This window comes from Acipenser ruthenus, chromosome 29 (genome assembly GCF_902713425.1).
Source record: "Acipenser ruthenus chromosome 29, fAciRut3.2 maternal haplotype, whole genome shotgun sequence".
Taxonomy (NCBI): domain Eukaryota; kingdom Metazoa; phylum Chordata; class Actinopteri; order Acipenseriformes; family Acipenseridae; genus Acipenser; species Acipenser ruthenus.
In genome coordinates this window covers 8,972,141-8,995,767 of record NC_081217.1, presented here as the reverse complement: position 1 = coordinate 8,995,767, position 23,627 = coordinate 8,972,141, and the positions used below count along the sequence as shown (strand labels likewise).

The window sequence follows — 23,627 nt, the reverse complement described above, 5'->3', positions numbered from 1 at the left end:
TTAACTTGTCAATTCTGTCTCTCTCCAACTTGTTTTATTTTTTAGATCATATTTTACTTCTACAGTTTTAGTTTATATCTGGGGAAGAACTATTTTTTTTACCTCATCTTTTGTTACTTCGGTACCCAGGTTTAGAACTATGGATGGGATTGGCTCAGTGGCTTAGTGGGCTAAGCTTGGCGGCAGGGTTTGAATCTGGTTCCTCTAGTTCAAATGCGGCCCAACTGTCAGTCTTTCTTTGTATGAGAGATCAGGTCAAAACTGAGGTGCAGGTTTCAATTAAATTGTCAGCCTTACCTGTGTGTACGCACTGAAAACATGGCTTTGCACTTCGTCCATTGAATCCATTCCATACGCCACAGTCCCCAGGTGGAGACGTCTAAACACCATCTCGTTCTGAGTGAGGGTCCCTGCACAAGATTCACACAGAAGTTTGCTTTTTTAATGGTGCCTTTATCCTGAATGATTAGTGACAGATAATTACTTCTACTAAGGACAGTCAATTCTCATTAAAATGAACTTGGCCAAATTTAGCATTCGCTTATTATAAATGACTTCTTATAATATGAATTCACTTAACACGAATTTCCTGATAGGAATTTACTTTTCACTGTGCTGTAATTTGCATTTGATTTCAGTGTTACTGTAACTTCAATAAAACCTGACAGAATGCATTTGGCTTAAGACGTCTGATAATAAGTATTAGTGATAAGACACATTTTTTTTGCTGGTTTCTTGAAATTCCTATTAATTAAAGAGTTGACTTTTGCGAAGCAAGACAAAAGTTTGCCCACATAAGGAATATACAGTAGCAACATTATAAAACAACTTAAATTGCTCTTACCAAGTTGTCTTGTACTTGACTTTGTTCTTTTTTCTCCTAATACACATACAGCAGTGTGCACATTTATTAGAACACACTGCTTCTGTTTTGATTTGTTGTGCATACGAAATCAAACCACTGTCACTGAAAATCTTGGAAAATTGTCAAATGAGTCTAATACACCTGAGGACTGTAATAGGCCACACATGCAATTCATTTAAAATAGCATGAGAAAAGGAACACAGAGCCACACATTGTAAAATGCAGGAGTCTTTTAAATAGTTGTTAAGATGCCTGATTAAAGCACAAAGTGTGCCCTATTGACAAGGCCATTGCTGGTGTTATAATGTGTTGTCCAAGCCCAGTATACACATACATCCTGCAATACACACTTCTGTAAAGCACATGGATGTCATTCCCTTCCTGACCTCGCAAGTGACAGAGAACACCAAACCTGGCAGGCTCTTAGCAGGGCTAAAAGCTGCTTCTTTCACAGCAGGGTGGGCATAAACCGCTCAGCAACACATACCCAGGGTTACGTTTTTATAGGGCTTCAGAATCCCAGCGTCCTGCGTGATTCTTAACACTTGGCTGAAAGCACAAGGTCTATATATTATCAGGATCTAAAGGACTATGATTAAAGGCTTTGATCTCTGTTCAGTGACATTTAACCTGCAAACCTTTCCAATTCCAATAAAGCAACACAAGAAAAAAGGTGGTCATCAGACCGTGGATAAATTCAAAGCTTAACAGTACAGTCAAATATGCTTAATATCACGCCTGTTAATGTGCACTTATTATCACATTGAACTGGACAGTCATAATATCACTATTACTAGAACACTCTGGTTAATGTCAATCACATGTATCATCCCTAACACTCAATGGTGCTAAAACTAAAACAGCATTTAAAATGCTATGACAAATATGAAGAAATGGAGAAGGACTTCTGGTCAAAATATTCCTCATAGAATTTTGTCAGCCACAGTGTCTGTACAGAAGTCAAAGCTGGCACCATCTAGTGATCGGCCACTTTGGATCAAGTTACCATTTACTTTGCTGGCAGCAGTTTGCACTTTCTTCTGTAAAAGACACATTGACTAATCTAGGCTGTGAAGAGCAGCTCCTGAACTCACAGTCAAAGCACCTTACCACAGACTTCTCAGAAACAAACACAACACTGAAGTTACTGCAACAAGAAACCTGCTGGAATGATTACAAAACGTCAGACCCTCACTGTTTTTATGCTTTAAATGTACAGTTAATGTCCTATGGGCACAAAGTGAATTCAGCCCAGTATATCTAAACCCCAGGTTAATCCCATTCACAGAATAAATTAAGTATTTTTTAAATACAGTACTACGAATGGCAGTTTTTCATCATGTAGTATACTTAAACAGTCAAGTTAGACAAATGTCTCAGCGATATTGTGATATCTACAAAAAAAACAAGTTACAAATTAAAAGTGAAACATGAGCTTCATTGATATTAAAATGTAACTGTGTACGTCTATACAGTACAATGGTTTTCAATACTTGGGGATACACAAAAGAATTGAATGCATTTCAACTTTCTCCTGTTTCTGGTGGAAATGGTTTTCATCTTAATAGCTGTACAGTACTTATTAATATATCCCACATTTATGTGTATGCCCTAATATTAAATGACCATGTTTTATCACAAATGTATTTATTTTCTTCCATACAGAAAGCTTAATACCAGTAGCACATACAACTCAAAATGATCATTTTCTCTCTTTCGGTTTAAATCTTTGAAGCCCACAATAACAAATTATAAATCATTCCCTTGGCTTTAACAGTTCTTCCTTAAGCTTAACCTTAGGGGATCGCTAATGACCTAAAGTGCTGCACGATTACAGACTTCAAAGAAACCTTCACTTGATGCTTTTATAGAATGGCAGGAAATGACAGGGCTTAGACACTGCGATAGCATAGGTGAAGTCACATCCACTGCCTTACCTCTCTTCTGAAAACCAGTGGGAAACAAAACAAGTAGATGACCATAGGTAGCACCCATGCTGGCTTAATAAGCAAGAGGAGGATTTTATACACTGTACCGGCATTGCAAAACCCCCACTGAACAACTGTGTAACTGTGTTGCTGTTTTAATACAAAGGGCATAGAACACTGCAGCTGCAGCTGTCATATGCCCCCTAGTGGCGAAAGCATGAACGCCTGACTTCCTTGCTCTCACCACCTTTAAAAATGTTCCCACTACCTTGAACTCTGACAGGCCTTGCAATAAACTGGATATTCCTTCTGTCATGGGCTGTTACCCATTAGGCATGGCTTGCTCAAGCTGGACCGGCTAGCCCTTTTAAAATCCTGTTATACACTTCATTAGCGATACCGATTTTCCCTCCTCTCTCAATCATTGTGTAGTTTAGGTTTTTTGAAGACCTAAAGAATATGAAAGTATATTATAAATAGCCCTTTGATGAAGAGGCAACATGTTCATAAAGAATGAACCAAAGTGATTTCATTGTAAGAGGCTGTAGCTGTTATGTCGACTCAAACATGCATACCAATTTTAGTGAGATGATTGTGGGTATATTTGGAAAAATTTTTGTATCATACTGTCGCATTAAAACAGGGCTACTCTTGAACTAGAGAAGATAAAACTTTTCAAACTGTATGTTGTAGCTCTGAGGCCAAAGGGTACATTAGGATAAAACGCTGCTAAATCAGCTTAGTATCACACTGGTGGAAACCGCTACACACAGCTTATCTACTATATACGTATCAGTGCAATGCATGGGGACTGCTGTACTTATTGCATTGCAACTGCTGGTAATGCTGTGATCTGTCGGTGGCTCTTCCAGCATATCTTTAGAGAAATACACTGAAGTTTTAATGGTAGCCCTATGGTATTATTCTGCAAGGGTTTGGAAAAGAGAGAGAGCCCTTTGGCCTACTTCCCCCCACCTCTTTTAAATGCTTCCTTAGGACTCGGGTTAGAATCAGATTTCCTTATGATGGTACCCTTTTCTATGTCTTCTGTTATCTTGTTACCTAAAAGGCATACCTTGAAGTGACATGTACGGTGTAATTAATCTCTAGAGTGGATTTAAGAAATAACATATTTACTCCACATGGTGTTACTGGCAAACATGATTCTGAGAGCTCTATCAAACTGCAAGGGTGCTTTAAACGTCTATGATGATTGAAACGGATACAAAGGGATTCTAAACAACCACAAGTATACATTAGCAAAGATAACTCCCAGTGTCCCAGGTCTGTGGGTGATCATTTCCCCGGGGCGCTGCAAGTGGGAGTGTTAATATTCCTACCTGTTTTATCTGTCAGGAGATAGGAGATCCTCCCCAGCTGCTCAGGAATGGTGCTGGCTTTCACCACAGTCCCAGGAATCTTGGAATCCCGACGGATCATCCAGCTGTAGACCATCTTTCCCATGTCCAGGTTCACTCGTAAACTGTCAGGAATGCATCAAACGATAAGGCTGATGGGCCAGAGACTGAGCTAGATTCACAGCATGCAAAACAGCATAGGATGAACTATACTGAGCCAAAACTTATGTATATTAGCGGGTTATTAAACACATAGAAGCCTTTTATCATTAAAAAAAAAAAAAAACATCTCATTAATAATAGACACAAACACAAATAATACAATTCTACTGTAACTTATTAAACAACTTGTTATAGTTATCAAATACCAATCCTCTGAATAATGTTTTCTTCTTGTCTAGTCATATCATTTTCTGTTTCAGTTATCAGATCCTAGGGAGTCCTTAAACCCAAAGCTCTCAGAATCATGTGGAACCATCATTAACGTGTCCCCCTGGCAGAGTGTTTCAGGGGGACTGGTTAATGGTTACACTTTTATGGTGTACCAGCTGTACTGAGAGATTAGCCGTGTTTGAGAACTCTACTGAGGCCACAGGGGTGCTTTAAAATTCTAACGTCACCACCAGGATGTGATGACTGAAACACAAAATGATACAAAGTGAATTTAACAGAATATATTCGTGAAGCATACTGGTATTTCATACCCACACAAAGTTGCTCTTAAAAAGTCCTTTAATATGACAGCTAGGTAATACCAGTAAGCAAGTCTAAACTAATTGAACAATTTGTATTGTTCAGTTTATCATCCGTGGAAATTGTGCATGACACAGATGTCAGCCTTACTGGTAGAATGAATGTCTTTTCTGTGACAAATATAGTGCTGGTAATGGGCTCTGACAGCTTGGAGGTGGAAGCTCAGTGGAAAGCTGAAGGGAGTGCCCTCACTCTGTTCATGCCCATTAGAAGAGCTATATATCACGCTTGTAAAAAACAACCGCAGACACTTCTGAGCTGTGCTGAATCGGAGAGACTGCAAACTGCATCTCATCTCCAAACAACTGGAGTATCAACTGTGTCTATTCTGACTTGCATGTTTATTGATCAGTTCTGAGTTGGCACTTTTCCATTGTTCTAATAAAATCTTTGTTTAAGCGTTTTTCAAATACACATGCTAAAACTATTAGTATAATCTACGAGAAAATAATACAGTGCGAGTGTTGTCAGTTTTAGGAACAGCGCTGTCAAATGCTGATCGCTTACAATCATATAACAAATGACATCGTAAGAAAGAGGAGTTTTAATGTTTGTTTTACAGATTTATAAGGGTTACACAGTGACTGGACCTCTCGTCAAAGGCGTTGAAAAGGTTAAGATGATCACACCAAAAATGCACCTGATGGGAACAATGTTTGAGAAGAGGAGAATGAAGCGAAGGATCTGGAGGTACCAACGTCCCGCGAAGTGCTGCAGGGCCACCATGACCAGAGAGACCACCACCAGCGCGCCAAACAGGATCTTCGTCAAGCAGTTCACTTCCAGGTCAAACAGGCCAATCTATTGGTAGAAGCACATCAACATGTACCTTCAAGTTGTTGTTAAAAAAGCCCAAGGCAGACCCCTGACTAAAACAGGAATCTGCGCTATAAAAAGTAAACTGGAAGCCTGCAGAGGTGACTGAAAATAAAGGAGAAACACACCTTGTTTCTGGGGTTTGACGTGTTCATCACACTACGCAGCTCCTTGCCTGTGTAAATGACCACTCCCACAACCGTACCTAGAACAGACCAAATAAAAAAAGAAATGAACGGGTGTACAGAAAGAAAGAGCAGCGGCTAGCTTTCATCTACAGTCGTGTGCAGCTTTATTACAACACTACAGGGCTTCTGTAATTTGGATTTGCTGTGCATCTGAAATAAAACCACTGGAACTGAAAATCTGGGAAAATGGTGAAAATAGACAAAAGAGCGATTGTCTAATTTAAATGATGACTTTAATAGGCCACACATGCAATTCATTTAAAACAGCACGAGAAAAGGAGCACAGAGCCACACATGGTAAAATGCAGGAGAGTTTTTAGAAGTGGTTTAGATGACTAATTAGAGCCCAAGGTGGTCTAACATTTTCACACGAGTGCCTATTGTTTCTATATCACTGATTGCTGGCCCAAAATGACAAATCTTGAGGTGTTTTAATAAATGTGCACACTACTGTGCAGGACTACATCTCATCTGTACCGCAGTGATGAAGTTACTTTGCATGTTGATAAGCTCTCTATCAAGTCTTAAGAGCACCAAACTATTACTGCACAACTACAGTTTATGTGGTTTTTTTTAATGTTTTACCAGATAAACTGAGATAAAACACACGAGAAACAACAACATAAACCCAACACCAGGGGATGTATTTTGTGTGTGCTCGCAATGCAATGGTAAAGTCTCATAAGTTAAAACCTTTATCTAAATGAAGGCGCTTTATGAAGCAATGGGGCTCAATATGAATGGATGTCTTTACCAGAGGCAATCACCGTGCTGGCCCACAGGGCGTTCTCAATACTGAGACTCTCATTCACTGGAGGGTCTCCATCCTCCTGTACCAAAACAAGAAGCCACTAATTAGTTATTCACACCAGGCACCTTCTTATAATCCCCACTGGAAGCCAAAGAAACAAGCTCCTTATGTGCAGACTTATGGTTGGGTTTTTCAAGTTTTAGTTGAAAAAGCATTTCTAATGTATGGTAGTAATGGTTCTAATGGTAGTATCAGCGTCTGGGAAAATGCATGGAATGAAACCTCTGTGTGCTGTTGTCTACATAAAACAGTGCAAAATGGTGTAACAATGAAAATGATGCCAGTTCCAGAAAGCAAGTTGCTGTTTTGTCATATTTTTTGTCATACTGCAGTTCTAGGTTTACGATACCAAAAATCATGTTGGTTTGGGGGAGAAAAAATGGCCTTAGACAATCAAATTGGCATATCATAAGAATCTACCCAGAATTTCAAAAAGCTCAATTGCAAATTCTGAGGTAAAAATATTTTTCCCAGCTACGACTGTCTTTAGTGGTAACACTATCCAAAACTGGTCGACGGGACTTATAGTTTTACCTCAGACTTTTACGGGAATAACAGCACAAAAGCTTAATTTCCTCCTAAATTCACAATTAATGCAATGTAAAATTGGGTTAATAATAACAGCTACTCTATTGTTATGCCTTTTTTTATTTATATAACTAACTGCTTGCATATGTAAATGAACATCGAAAATGTCCGTTCTGTGTGAAACCCGAATCGCAGTCAAGACCACCCCAGTTACAATCACTCACATACAGTTGTCATTATACAATGAATACAATGAATTACTGAACATAACATTATAGTGAATGCTATATCCTAACAGTAGGCCTAATTTAATTTTGCTTAAGAAAATCGGTCTTAAAACTAAGAAACAATGCAGGATGCTATTGCAATTAGCATGTTGCTAAGTTGCATCTTGCTTTGCTCCTTCCAGAATAAATGAGGAACAAACAGACAGAAAACTCAGTTAATGGTCTGTGAGGCTTCTGTTTTGTCTACGACACCACAGCACCTAAATCAGCTTCCATAGAAAGCAGTGTTATGAATTTAGCCGACTGTGACAAGCAAAGGGGAAACGTGCCCACACAGCAACACAATGAAACATTATACAGTGAGGTTTCTCTCGGTTTGTCAGTTAAACCCACAGTGACTCACACCTAAACCCCTTTGGGACAGAGGCTCTCCACCTTTAATTAGCAAGTCCCTGGTCTTACCGAGGCCACCAAAACACATTTCATCAATGTCATTTTCACAGCAATCATGTTCAATTTCAAACCAAAATCACAGCCCCGGCCATGGGTCTCTGGATAAGCGGTTCTCTCTCTATATATGTAAAGTTCAGCAGTAGAGCATATGTAGGTATATACTAGAGGTGAAATCAGCATGGCACAGCACTTACTCTGGTGAAGGTCCCAATGAAATTGTGAATGTCGAGATTTGGCTCCTCTGCATAAACATATGAGCGGATCTGGAGAAGGTCCTGTGGAGAACATTTAAAAAAAGAATTAGGAGTATCCGCTATAAAAGAAACTGAATATCGTTCAGTTTAAAAAATATATAACAAAATATATAACAATGCTAAACTAAATATCAAGGAGAATCTTGTGAATGTTTTAATTCTCCTCACCATTACAGTCCCTTGCTTTAAACAGGGACGTCCCAATAGGATTGTTGGTCTTGTATAGTCCTTCGTACCACACTACATTGATTTGGTTATTTTTCTCTGACGTATATGCGTTAACATTACAACTGTACATCTGGCAACCTACAAGACCCATTTCTCTTCATTACAGTGAGTTTACATTGTGTGACTATAGTATTGTCTTATACGATGGCACCTCTGTAGGAGGGCTTGGTGGTTTATGTCTCTGATCTGGTTCTTGCTTGAACAGTTCATTTAGTTTTGTGGTTTTACCATGTTTCCTGTTTCTCATACAACATCTTTATGTGGATTTCCAGCATCCTGTATGTTAAAGGTCTTGATAAAATGTGACCTAAAGGAACCTCAAAGTTCTAGGTCCCTTTTGAGAGTCAGTATAAATCAGCAATCACCCAGAACACTGTAGCATGAACTCAAAAAACAAATAAACTCCTTCTTAGTATTTCACTCTCTATTGAATACAATGGAGCTATTGCTTTCAATAAAAACTGACAGGCATGAATTAGCTAAACTTGCTGTTACACGCCCATTGGTTTTCATTTTGGAAAAGCATCTTGGGAAATGGTATGCAAGATAAATCCCCTGTGCGTGTGTGGAGTGGCATTTCTGTATGTCTGGTACACATGTTGGAAGCTTACAGCTGCTGTGGGTAGCCTTTGAGTGCAAGCCACCGGTAACCTCAGCTTCCAGTCAGTCTCACCGTCCAGCTGATCCGTGCGTAAGAAACAAGACCCTGCAGGGGACAGGACATGGAGACAAGTCTGTCTGTTTCACTTTTCAAACACTTGAGTAAATGTATAGCAGTGTGCACATGTATTAGAACACCCCATTGCTTCTGTATAGTATATAATACAGCAGTGTGCACATGTATTAGAACACCCCATTGCTTCTGTATAGTATATAATACAGCAGTGTGCACATGTATTAGAACACCCCATTGCTTCTGTATAGTATATAATACAGCAGTGTGCACATGTATTAGAACCCCCCATTGCTTCTGTATATAATACAGCAGTGTGCACATGTATTAGAACACCCCATTGCTTCTGTATATAATACAGCAGTGTGCACATGTATTAGAACACCCCATTGCTTCTGTATATAATACAGCAGTGTGCACATGTATTAGAACACCCCATTGCTTCTGTATATAATACAGCAGTGTGCACATGTATTAGAACACCCCATTGCTTCTGTGTATAATACAGCAGTGTGCACATGTATTAGAACACCCCATTGCTTCTGTATATAATACAGCAGTGTGCACATGTACTACAACACCCCATTGCTTCTGTAGTTTTGATTTGTTGTGCATATGAAATCAAACCACTGGAAATGAAAATCTAGGAACATTGTCAAAATAGGCAAATTAGCAATTGTCTAATTTAACGGATGACTTTAATAGGCCAGACGTGCAATTTGTTTAAAACAGCAAGAGAAAAGGAACACATAGCCACAAACGGTAAAATGCAGCCACAGGGGTGCTGCAGTAGATGCCAGCTCACTGCCTACCTTTGCCAGGTACTGCAGTCTACCCTGGGTAGAGAGGGGGGTGGGTACTGCAGTCTACCCTCGGTAGAGAGGGGGGTGGGTACTGCAGTCTACCCTGGGTAGAGAGGAGGGTGGGTACTGCAGTCTACCCTGGGTAGAGAGGGAGCTGGGTACTGCAGTCTACCCTGGGTAGAGAGGGGGGTGGGTATTGCAGTCTACCCTGGGTAGAGAGGGTGCTGGGTACTGCAGACCTTAGGCTTTTTCAAATGACCTAATAGCCTCCAGCTGTGCAGTGGCTTATGATGCAAGAATTCCCGTAAGAACAACTTAACTTAATTTACTGGCAACTTAAGGAGGATTATATTTCAGGTATATAATACTGGGAACTGCAGGATTCACATAGGAAACTATGATACATGAGCATAAACACTACACATTCATACTAACATACATATATACTTTCAAGTTTATTTTAGTGCTAGTGAAATAAATATTTTTTATGTGATTGAAGTCCTACTTCATAAAAGTCACTAATGACTTCTAAAGTGTTAACACTAGTAGAGCTCTCCTTTCTATAACAGGGAATGCATTTGTTCTGTGATGTTTATTTCCTCTTTTTACAGTTGCACTTTATTTTTTGAGACACATGCGCTGATCACAGACGTTTACCATTTCTTTCCGACGTCCTCAGAAAGATCATATCAGCAGGAACTCGTTGATTCTGCAAGAGAAACACGACACAGCGATTACTCCAGATTCATTTAATCAACGTCACTTTCACAGCAATCATGTTCAATTTCAACACAAAACCACAGCCCTGGTCATGGGTCTCTGTCAAGCACAGACTGCCATTGTATTGAAGTGTGTGGAGCTCTTGTGATGGGGAGACCACCAAAACACTTTTTCACTTGTGACCTAGGCTTTACTTGAACCCTGGCCTATGAAGGTGAAAGGCACCACGTGTTAAAGAATGTCCTGACCAAGTTGCATTGCAATAGGATATGCATTTCTCTACATATATGCCAACATGGGTATTAAAGACAGACCTACCGTCCCCAGACTAAGAATGCCCTGAGCAGGTTTCACACCTGGATAAGCAGTTCTAGATAAACAATCAGAAGTTGTTTAAGATGCCTATTTAGAGCACATTTTCACACATGTGTGCCTATTGTTTCTAAATTTACTGACTTTTTACTGACTGAAAATTGAAAGTCTCACTTCAGTATTTGAAGTGTTCAAATACATTTGCACACTACTGTATGCAAAGCTCTAGTAGGTATATACTAGAGGTACAATCAGAAACCAAGTTCCTAATTGAGTATTGGACAAGTAACAGGATAGTAATGCATTATTAGAACCAAAAGCAAAAAAAAAATGGATTATTATCAAGCAAGATGCCACTATAGAGCACTTCAAGTACCAATGAAAACATGCATGCACTAGCAATACAATTGTTCACTGTAACTGGCAATTAATAAAACCGATGAATGGACTTGCAGCTCTAGTATAAACATACCTATAGACTGCATGCACATTCAGGTTCCTCCATGGGGATAATAGTCTTTTTGTAAATCCAGCTCGTTTAGTCTATAAATAAATACTGTGTAGTAACCTTTTACTGACCCTCAAGCAGGATTAGCCTCCCTCTTTTTATAATTCTTATCCTAGAGCCCTAGTGTTCAGCTTATTATATTAGTTGCCATTCTACAAGTGATTATTTTTTTTAAATGTGACCCCTGCCTGAACATGAAACCATACCTGGCTCATCTAACAGTGGCGTTGTTTAACACATACCCCATTAATATAGCAACCCTTCTCAAATTTCAGTTTTCCACAGAATTTACTAGGAGGTCCACTAATGAAAACCAAGTTATAGCTTGCAACTTGGAATATTTTCATTCAGGTTTTACTGCAATGTTTTTATGTAAAATGCATATGCATGTGCAACTTATGGGTATAAAACATCAGAGTTATCCTACTGTATTCTTCCTGTTCAGAGTCTTATATTTATTTTTCAGTCATCACAAAACTCAGCAGTTTAAAGCACCCCTGTGGCTTCATTAGAGCTCTCAGAATCATGACACAATGTACAAGAGTATAACCAACACCCTGCAACACTGCCCCCAGTGGATAGAAGAAACACCACTTTTTTGTTGTTGAAACACAAAAAAAACTAATAGCTGAGACAGTTTTTTTGTGAAAAAGCAACTTAATAAAATTTCACAGAGTTACTGTTAAGTTAGTTAAGGGGCGTGTGCATGCATCAGTGTTATTTATTCATAAATAGATAAATGCACAACGCCGCCTAGCTGCCCTTTGTTATGGAGGCGTTTGATTGTTTTCCAGTCCCCTGTACAGTAGCGAGTTTGTTGCCCTGCCTAGTCATTAGCATGGGACCTCACTGGAAGTTTACACACAAGCTTGCAGAACTATCTTGTGCAGATAAAATCGTATAAAACACAGTCAACATGATTCCTGCATGAAATACAAACCTTTTCTACAATAATCAGATCTCCAACTTGAATACCGCTGCTCTTGACCTTCACAGTGCCTGGATTAAAAGAGAAAGAAGCATAGAGTCCATTACATGCGCTACATGTAAGGCGTTGTATACAGCATGCACATCTACTAGCACTGTACATCATCCATAACTTCTAAGAAGCCAAGTCCAAGAGACAAACGTTTCAGCTAGTGACTTTTCCAGTGCGCTGATTGGTCAGCACTTAGTTTCTAGTTTTAGGTTTGAGGTACCAGACGGAACGTTTGTCGACTTGACTTTGTTTCATATAGTTTTTCACATATTACAAATTAAAACAACTGCATTTTTTTATTTGAAAATATAATTGATAAAGTTCTTCTTTAATCTCTCTCTCTCTCTCTCTCTCTCTCTCTCTCTCTCTCTCTCTCTCTCTCTCTCTCTCTCTGTTTGCAAACAAGAGTGCTCCCCTGTAACTGGTGTGTGAGCCTGTCCAGCGTCAAACTAAGCCCTTTTACTGAGGAATCCGGACTTACAGAAATGAGTGCGGAACTGCAATAATAAGCTGTCATGCGTTACATTTATTAGCAGGCAGGCTGCCAGTTCAAAGGCGAGGATTGTCAGAAACCACAAGGGTCACCGGGCCCATTACTTGCAGCACTTCATTTCCACCCCTCACAGGATACACTTTTACATTCATGCTTCAAATTAACCACAATATCCCCCTTCCAGTTCACAGGATCCCTGCAGAGCAAGTGACACAGCTCCTCATCAGCACCCCGACCCTCGAAAAGAGGACTCCCTCATTCACAGCCAGCCTGTTCTTATAACAGAACTAGGGCTGTCAATTAATTATTTTAACGTGTGTTAATCACACTCCTCTGTCTTGACCCCTGACCCGTAAAGCTGAATAATTGTCCCTTTAGATGAAAAACAACCTATTTTGGTCCTACCCTTACTGCGCTTTGGACAGTAGAACGCCGTCATTGCAGATGACTGCGCTGCTTAACTATAAATATACTACAGAAAGATGAATTTACACCTAGCCAGCCGGTAGCTTTCTTCTGTAAATACACTTCATCTGACCTAGCTTACATTACATATAGGGACATAGGAACCTGACAGACAACTAGATCTAAAGAGCAGATTGGGAACTAAACACAGACTTATCAAAAAAATACCAATAAAACACTGACTTCAGTGATTGCAATTAGAACCACTCAAAATGATTGCAAGGCATGAATGGTAAGGGGACAGTAAAACTACGAAAATGTAACCTGATGCTACTTTAATGAATCCAGACCATTAGAGACTACATTCAAAGCAACACGCACACACACACACACACACACACACCTCTTGTAGAAAGCTTGCTGTAGATCTGGGAGTTTACTTCCTTGTCCCTGATTAAACATCGGATCTCCTCCACTGCCTCACGCCCGATTGTGATGATCAGCACAAAGCCCTAAACGAGACCCATAAAAAGCATGAAACTTGGACAAGGACAAGTCAAGCGAGCAGTGAGCAAATGGCAAATAGCCAGTGGATCAATGCCTATTGATTTATTCTTTTTATTTATTTTTTAATTTTTTTATTTACTGGTCACCAATTATTTTTATTGTTTTCTCCCCAATTGAGTAATGTCCAATCAGCCCACCGCTACCACTCGGGAGTGGCGAAGACGAACACACGCTGTCCTCCGAAGCGTGTGCCGTCAGCCGCCCGCTTCTTTACACACTGCAGACTCACCATGCAGCCACCCAGAGCTACAGCGTTGGAGGACAACGCAGCCCTGGGCAGCTTACAGGCAAGCCTGCAGGCGCCCAGCCAGACCACAGGGGTCGCTGGTGCACAGTGAGCCGAGGACACCCTGGCCGACCTAACCCTCTCTACCCCCTGGGTGGCGCTCAGCCAATTGAGCGCCGTCCCCTGAGAGCTCCCATCCTTGATCGGCAAAGGAATAGCCTGGACTTGAACTGCTGACGTCCAGACTATAGGGCACATCCCTCACTCCACATGGTAAAGTAATTTTATACTGTACTGTACGATTGCAATAACAGCTCGGATATGCCGAAGCCTACAGTATATCATGAAGTTAAGCAATGCTTTTGCTGAAGAGGTGGAGTAATGCAGCATGCTACAGCCCAGAAGAAAGGGCTATAACGTTGCCTAATAATAATAAAACATGTGTTGTTTAAATATGTATAACACAGCAGAGCAAATAAATACACATCCTGCTTCTTATCTGATGTCTCATTTTAGTTATGGCAGCGCTATCCTTACAGAGGAATTTAGTAAGTTACAAAACCTGATCAATCACTTAATGCCAACTTTGCCTGAAATCCCACATTTGATCTGAATCTCTGTTTATTTTGTTATCTGGAACTTTTTAAAAGCTGCTATAAGGATAGCCACATGTTGGTACTTCAAACAAAATGTTAAGGAGTCCGGGTGCAGATTGAACACTAACCAGGAGTTTGGTGATGTCACTGGTCAGAGGGCCAGGTTACTCACCAGAGGAACCCAGTACGTATAGAGAGCTCCCAGTCTCAATTCAGGAACAAACTGGGAGCAGGCCAGTAGGAGGAAGTACAGGTTAAAGAAGTACTTGAACTGATTGAACAATACCTGAAACAAACAAACGAAATATTAGATCACTTGAACTTTGTATCATGTTACAAACTTCAACAATCATCTCTGTAGCCACTAAATGCTATCAACCAACCCATACTAAATAATTAACACACAAACTCAAATTCCGTACAGCGTGTCGGATTTCATTAGCATCAGTACTCTAAACTGCAGCATCTGAACGCAACCAGAACTGAACGAGATTTTACAGGACATTCATTCCACACAACAACGGAACCACACCATTTCTGATCAAATGAAACATTCTAACAAATTCTAGCACCACTGCCCATCCAAATGCAGTATTTGAATTTATTTACACATTTAGGTCTATATGCAACTCTCTGAATCTGAAAGCACGCGTCAATGACTCGAAACCAAATTTGCTAAAGAGTGTTGTGAAAATGTAGATCAAGTTGCACTGGAGTTTAAAAAATAAATAAATAAGAGAAAGAGGCTAAAAATGTAGGACTTGGCTAAAAACACACCAGCCAGTAAGCTTCAGGGTGTGTTTAGTGATCTCAGGGAATGGCAGATTTGTTATGGCTTCTATCTCAGCCAGGTGTCAAACAAGCCAGTTTCTGTCACTTCCGGCTTTCACAAGACACACGCCTGCATACCTAAATACCTTACACACTTTTGTGTAAAGTGTCTGCCCCTCAAATGAATCATTGTGTTGCATATCAATGCCAGTTACAGATCTAAAAAGCATTGATAATTGGGAAAGTGTAGGCGCTTGATTGGCAGATGCTTCCATATTCCAGATTACACAGATCCAAGATGGGGCAAATCAGGTTATTTCTGCAGATTGCTGAGTCAATCTTTCCTGGGGGTATAATGCATGGTAGTCATTGAGGAAAGGTGAATATTTCACTGTTGTTCAATAGAGCACCTACCCCAGGGAGGAATGTGAAGAAGTTGTATTTCTGATTGTTGATGACATTGCGAGGGTATCTCTGGTCTCTTTTCTCTGGATGACCCAGCCAGACTGTCCGAGGTTTGAAATCCCCCATCCCACAACATCGCGACCAGGGGCAGCAACTGCAAACACAGAGTATGCAAGAGTTACACACGCCTTCAACGTTCCATTAAAGTGAGCTACTGATGAGACTTAAAAGATTCACACATACACAAAAAAGCAGGTAGGAATGAATGGATCAGCTGTAATAAATAAGTAAGTAATCCCAAATTCATATCAATCCCTGCCAGTATGCAAACCTTCATAGAAATCCTTAACTGTCAAATAACACCTGAATGGTGCTAAAGGACTGCCAAAGACTTTCGCCAGTTTTATTGTTTACATAAACACCTTTCATATAAGAAAATGTGACATCTATGAAATGATTAATACTTTACAGGAATTATTTTGTTTGCTGCGTGCACTTTAAGTGTACATTTTTGGCTTTTCAAAAACTTTTCCGGCCTACATATTTCTGTTTCAACGAAAAACAAAAACACAAACATAAATAATACATTGCATAAATGCACTGGGTAGCACCACACTTTGACCACACTGTGTTAGTCCTGGAATGTTGCCTAGCAACCTGCTGAGAACTATGAAGTCCTTCCTACCAAATATAGAGACGCTCACCACAACAGCAAGAATAGGACACTAACAAAGACAAGACAACATGCTTCAACACGATCTAAAACTGATAACGTTCTCCATCACCAAGGCAACAAACAGAGAATGATGTCTTTATACCACTACAACAAATGTGAAAACATTCCTGTATATATATATATATATATATATATACACAGACGTGCTCAAATTTGTTGGTACCCTTACAGCTCATTGAAATAATGCTTCATTCCTCCTGAAAAGTGATGAAATTAAAAGCTATTTTATCATGTATACTTGCATGCCTTTGGTATGTCATAGAATAAAGCAAAGAAGCTGTGAAAAGAGATGAATTATTGCTTATTCTACAAAGATATTCTAAAATGGCCTGGACACATTTGTTGGTGCCCCTTAGAAAAGATAATAAATAATTGGATTATAGTGATATTTCAAACAAATTAGTTTCTTTAATTAGTATCACACATGTCTCCAATCTTATAATCAGTCATTCAGCCTATTTAAATGGAGAAAAGTAGTCACTGTGGTGTTTGGTATCATTGTGTGCACCACACTGAACATGGACCAGAGAAAGCAAAGGAGAGAGTTGTCTGAGGAGATCAGAAAGAAAATAATAGACAAGCATGGTAAAGGTAAAGGCTACAAGACCATCTCCAAGCAGCTTGATGTTCCTGTGACAACAGTTGCAAATATTATTAAGAAGTTTAAGGTCCATGGAACTGTAGCCAACCTCCCTGGGCGCGGCCGCAAGAGGAAAATCGACCCCAGATTGAACAGAAGGGTAGTGCGAATGGTAGAAAAAACCAAGGATAACTGCCAAAGAGATACAAGCTGAACTCCAAGGTGAAGGTACGTCAGTTTCTGATCGCACCATCCGTCGCTTTTTGAGCGAAAGTGGGCTCCATGGAAGAAGACCCAGGAGGACTCCACTTTTGAAAGAAAAACATAAAAAAGCCAGACTGGAATTTGCTAAAATGCATATTGACAAGCCACAATCCTTCTGGGAGAATGTCCTTTGGACAGATGACTCAAAACTGGAGCTTTTTGGCAAGTCACATCAGCTCTATGTTCACAGACGAAAAAATGAAGCTTTCAAAGAAAAGAACACCATACCTACAGTGAAACATGGAGGAGGCTCGGTTATGTTTTGGGGCTGCTTTGCTGCGCCTGGCACAGGGTGTCTTGAATCTGTGCAGGGCACAATGAAATCTCAAGACTATAAAGGCATTCTGGAGCGAAACGTACTGCCCAGTGTCAGAAAGCTCTGTCTCAGTCGCAGGTCATGGGTCCTCCAACAGGATAATGACCCAAAACACACAGCTAAAAGCACCCAAGAATGGATAAGAACAAAACATTGGACTATTCTGAAGTGGCCTTCTATGAGTCCTGATCTGAATCGTATCGAACATCTATGGAAAGAGCTGAAACTTGCAGTCTGGAGAAGGCACCCATCAAACCTGAGACAGCTGGAGCAGTTTGCTCAGGAAGAGTGGGCCAAACTACCTGTTAACAGGTGCAGAAGTCTCACTGAGAGCTACAGAAAACGTTTGATTGCAGTGATTGCCTCTAAAGGTTGTATAACAAAATATTAGGTTAGCGGTCCCATCATTTTTGTCCATGCCATTTTCATTTGTTTTCTTATTTACAATATTATGTTGAATAAAAAATCAAAAGCAAAGTCTGATTTCTATTAAATATGGAATAAACAACGGTGGAAGCCAATTACTTTTGTCAGTTTCAAGTTATTTCAGAGAAAATTGTGCATTCTTTGTTTTTTGTGGAGGGGTACCAGCAAATTTGAGCACGTGTGTATATATATGCAGACGTGCTCAAATTTGCTGGCACCCCTCCACAAAATATATATACAGACGTGCTCAAATTTGCAATCAAACGTTTTCTGTAGCTCTCAGTGAGACTTCTGCACCTGTTAACAGGTAGTTTGGCCCACTCTTCCTGAGCAAACTGCTCCAGCTGTCTCAGGTTTGATGGGTGCCTTCTCCAGACTGCAAGTTTCAGCTCTTTCCATAGATGTTCGATACGATTCAGATCAGGACTCATAGAAGGCCACTTCAGAATAGTCCAATGTTTTGTTCTTATCCATTCTTGGGTGCTTTTAGCTGTGTGTTTTGGGTCATTATCCTGTAGGAGGACCCATGACCTGCGACTGAGACAGAGCTTTCTGACACTGGGCAGTACGTTTCGCTCCAGAATGCCTTGATAGTCTTGAGATTTCATTGTGCCCTGCACAGATTCAAGGCACCCTGTGCCAGGCGCAGCAAAGCAGCCCCAAAACATAACCGAGCCTCCTCCATGTTTCACTGTAGGTATGGTGTTCTTTTCTTTGAAAGCTTCATTTTTTCGTCTGTGAACATACAGCTGATGTGACTTGCCAAAAAGCTCCAGTTTTGACTCATCTGTCCAAAGGACATTCTCCCAGAAGGATTGTGGCTTATCAATATGCATTTTAGCAAATTCCAGTCTGGCTTTTCTATGTTTTTCTTTCAAAAGTGGAGTCCTCCTGGGTCTTCTTCCATGGAGCCCACTTTTGCTCAAAAAGCGACGGATGGCGAGTTCAGAAACTGACGTACCTTCACCTTGGAGTTCAGCTTGTATCTCTTTGGCAGTTATCCTTGGTTCTTTTTCTACCATTCGCACTATCCTTCTGTTCACTCTGGGGTCGATTTTCCTCTTGCAGCTGCGCCCAGGGAGGTTGGCTACAGTTCCATGGACCTTAAACTTCTTAATAATATTTGCAACTGTTGTCACAGGAACATCAAGCTGCTTGGAGATGGTCTTGTAGCCTTTACCTTTACCATGCTTGTTCTGGTCCATGTTCAGTGTGGTGCACACAATGATACCAAACACCACAGTGACTACTTTTCTCCATTTAAATAGGCTGAATGACTGATTATAAGATTGGAGACATGTGTGATACTAATTAAAGAAACTAATTAGTTTGAAATATCACTATAATCCAATTATTTATTCTCTTTTCTAAGGGGTACCAACAAATGTGTCCAGGCCATTTTAGAATATCTTTGTAGAATAAGCAATAATTCATCTCTTTTCACAGCTTCTTTGCTTTATTCTGACATACCAAAGGCATGCAAGTATACATGATAAAATAGCTTTTAATTTCATCACTTTTCAGGAGGAATGAAGCATTATTTCAATGAGCTGTAAGGGTACCAACAAATTTGAGCACGTCTGTATATATATACACACACACACTGCTGTGCAAAAGTCTTAGACATGTTGCATTTTTTCTTCTCTGATGCATTATGAGCATCAACAATTTACTTGATTTTCAAGGTGTGGTATCCGAAGCATAATCATCAAGTACAGAGAAACATCATCTGTAATTGACAAACCCAGGACTGGAAGACCCAAAAAGCTGCCTAACAAGGATGAGCAATACTTGAAGATAATATCCTTAAGGAATAGAAAGAAGACAAGCGTTGAATTGACAACAGAACTGGCAGAAGGCACAGGTGTCGTTGTCCATCCGTCAACAGTCCAAAGCACCTTTGACTATTGTTCCATAATCCAATTTCTGTGTTCTTGTGCATATTTGAGCCTTTTACTCTTGGCCCCCCTTTCATTAACAGAGATATTCTTACTGCAACACATCCTTTAAGAGAGACCTTTGTACTGTTGATTTGATGGACAATGATGGAAGAAATAAACCTCACCTTTTTCTCAGTCCATTTCGGTAGTACTTTCAGATTGTGTGTATTTCCATGTAGTTTTCTTTCAGCCAGAGAAATTATCCTTCCAAATGCAAATAACCCAATTAATATTAAAATACGGGAGGGGGTATTTCAACTTTTGTGTCCGAGTTCCAATTTGGCCTTGCGCGCTACTGATATCGTACAGCTTTCTTAAACTGGGTTTCCACTAAGTTTTTAGGTTGTGTTGGAAAAAACAAAAAACAAAAAACACATTCCATAAGAAAATGCTGTGTACTATCTTTGTATCATTTGCTAAACATTTCTGACTGCATATATATTTATTATAAACCTATTACTGTATATACATTGTGATTACAGTGCACTCCATTTAGAAGGATTACTGATCTAAGAATCAACCGCACATCGTAATCAAAACCACTATACTAACCATGCTAAAACTCTCTGCTTGTAAGAATCAAGCAATTAGCTTATAAAAATCATTTTGGGGCAAACTGACTGCATGTAATGCGATACTGTATTAAGTGCAATGACGTGTACAGTCAATACAGTTTTTTTAGCATGAGACTCACCCATCCTTTAAAGTCGTACAACGTTTTAGACGCACGCTTCCTATAGTGTGTGGAATGTGCTGCTACGTCACATAAAAAATGAATGTGGAGAATGAAGACTTTCTGAGTTGTGTGAAAACCCAGCCACTGTAAATAAACTTCACTTAAATTGTTCTTTCATTTGTAGGAGGACCCATGACCTGCGACTGAGACAGAGCTTTCTGACACTGGGCAGTACGTTTCGCTCCAGAATGCCTTGATAGTCTTGAGATTTCATTGTGCCCTGCACAGATTCAAGGCACCCTGTGCCAGGCGCAGCAAAGCAGCCCCAAAACATAACCGAGCCTCCTCCATGTTTCACTGTAGGTATGGTGTTCTTTTCTTTGAAAGCTTCATTTTTTCGTCTGTGAACATACAGCTGATGTGACTTGCCAAAAAGCTCCAGTTTTGACTCATCTGTCCAAAGGACATTCTCCCAGAAGGATTGTGGCTTATCAATATGCATTTTAGCAAATTCCAGTCTGGCTTTTCTATGTTTTTCTTTCAAAAGTGGAGTCCTCCTGGGTCTTCTTCCATGGAGCCCACTTTTGCTCAAAAAGCGACGGATGGCGAGTTCAGAAACTGACGTACCTTCACCTTGGAGTTCAGCTTGTATCTCTTTGGCAGTTATCCTTGGTTCTTTTTCTACCATTCGCACTATCCTTCTGTTCACTCTGGGGTCGATTTTCCTCTTGCAGCTGCGCCCAGGGAGGTTGGCTACAGTTCCATGGACCTTAAACTTCTTAATAATATTTGCAACTGTTGTCACAGGAACATCAAGCTGCTTGGAGATGGTCTTGTAGCCTTTACCTTTACCATGCTTGTTCTGGTCCATGTTCAGTGTGGTGCACACAATGATACCAAACACCACAGTGACTACTTTTCTCCATTTAAATAGGCTGAATGACTGATTATAAGATTGGAGACATGTGTGATACTAATTAAAGAAACTAATTAGTTTGAAATATCACTATAATCCAATTATTTATTCTCTTTTCTAAGGGGTACCAACAAATGTGTCCAGGCCATTTTAGAATATCTTTGTAGAATAAGCAATAATTCATCTCTTTTCACAGCTTCTTTGCTTTATTCTGACATACCAAAGGCATGCAAGTATACATGATAAAATAGCTTTTAATTTCATCACTTTTCAGGAGGAATGAAGCATTATTTCAATGAGCTGTAAGGGTACCAACAAATTTGAGCACGTCTGTATATATATACACACACACACTGCTGTGCAAAAGTCTTAGACATGTTGCATTTTTTCTTCTCTGATGCATTATGAGCATCAACAATTTACTTGATTTTCAAGGTGTGGTATCCGAAGCATAATCATCAAGTACAGAGAAACATCATCTGTAATTGACAAACCCAGGACTGGAAGACCCAAAAAGCTGCCTAACAAGGATGAGCAATACTTGAAGATAATATCCTTAAGGAATAGAAAGAAGACAAGCGTTGAATTGACAACAGAACTGGCAGAAGGCACAGGTGTCGTTGTCCATCCGTCAACAGTCCAAAGCACCTTTGACTATTGTTCCATAATCCAATTTCTGTGTTCTTGTGCATATTTGAGCCTTTTACTCTTGGCCCCCCTTTCATTAACAGAGATATTCTTACTGCAACACATCCTTTAAGAGAGACCTTTGTACTGTTGATTTGATGGACAATGATGGAAGAAATAAACCTCACCTTTTTCTCAGTCCATTTCGGTAGTACTTTCAGATTGTGTGTATTTCCATGTAGTTTTCTTTCAGCCAGAGAAATTATCCTTCCAAATGCAAATAACCCAATTAATATTAAAATACGGGAGGGGGTATTTCAACTTTTGTGTCCGAGTTCCAATTTGGCCTTGCGCGCTACTGATATCGTACAGCTTTCTTAAACTGGGTTTCCACTAAGTTTTTAGGTTGTGTTGGAAAAAACAAAAAACAAAAAACACATTCCATAAGAAAATGCTGTGTACTATCTTTGTATCATTTGCTAAACATTTCTGACTGCATATATATTTATTATAAACCTATTACTGTATATACATTGTGATTACAGTGCACTCCATTTAGAAGGATTACTGATCTAAGAATCAACCGCACATCGTAATCAAAACCACTATACTAACCATGCTAAAACTCTCTGCTTGTAAGAATCAAGCAATTAGCTTATAAAAATCATTTTGGGGCAAACTGACTGCATGTAATGCGATACTGTATTAAGTGCAATGACGTGTACAGTCAATACAGTTTTTTTAGCATGAGACTCACCCATCCTTTAAAGTCGTACAACGTTTTAGACGCACGCTTCCTATAGTGTGTGGAATGTGCTGCTACGTCACATAAAAAATGAATGTGGAGAATGAAGACTTTCTGAGTTGTGTGAAAACCCAGCCACTGTAAATAAACTTCACTTAAATTGTTCTTTCATTTGTAGGAGGACCCATGACCTGCGACTGAGACAGAGCTTTCTGACACTGGGCAGTACGTTTCGCTCCAGAATGCCTTGATAGTCTTGAGATTTCATTGTGCCCTGCACAGATTCAAGGCACCCTGTGCCAGGCGCAGCAAAGCAGCCCCAAAACATAACCGAGCCTCCTCCATGTTTCACTGTAGGTATGGTGTTCTTTTCTTTGAAAGCTTCATTTTTTCGTCTGTGAACATACAGCTGATGTGACTTGCCAAAAAGCTCCAGTTTTGACTCATCTGTCCAAAGGACATTCTCCCAGAAGGATTGTGGCTTATCAATATGCATTTTAGCAAATTCCAGTCTGGCTTTTCTATGTTTTTCTT

The 23,627-nt window shown here is 39.9% G+C and overlaps 1 protein-coding gene across 1 annotated transcript in view; it reads right to left on the bottom strand.

Annotated features, from left to right (window-relative positions):
* Positions 1-23,627, bottom strand: part of LOC131702051 (probable phospholipid-transporting ATPase IIA) — a 56,250-nt gene that overhangs the window by 26,974 nt on the left and 5,649 nt on the right. Inside the window, exons 2-13 of the mRNA XM_059003622.1 lie at positions 15,877-16,021; positions 14,864-14,977; positions 13,706-13,814; positions 12,366-12,424; positions 10,543-10,594; positions 9,021-9,115; positions 8,122-8,202; positions 6,663-6,738; positions 5,849-5,925; positions 5,545-5,705; positions 4,134-4,276; positions 298-410 (exon numbers count right to left, since the gene is read on the bottom strand). Of these exons, the coding sequence (XP_058859605.1) occupies positions 298-410; positions 4,134-4,276; positions 5,545-5,705; positions 5,849-5,925; positions 6,663-6,738; positions 8,122-8,202; positions 9,021-9,115; positions 10,543-10,594; positions 12,366-12,424; positions 13,706-13,814; positions 14,864-14,977; positions 15,877-16,021 (1,225 nt within the window). The remainder of the gene's footprint in view (positions 1-297; positions 411-4,133; positions 4,277-5,544; positions 5,706-5,848; positions 5,926-6,662; positions 6,739-8,121; positions 8,203-9,020; positions 9,116-10,542; positions 10,595-12,365; positions 12,425-13,705; positions 13,815-14,863; positions 14,978-15,876; positions 16,022-23,627) is intronic.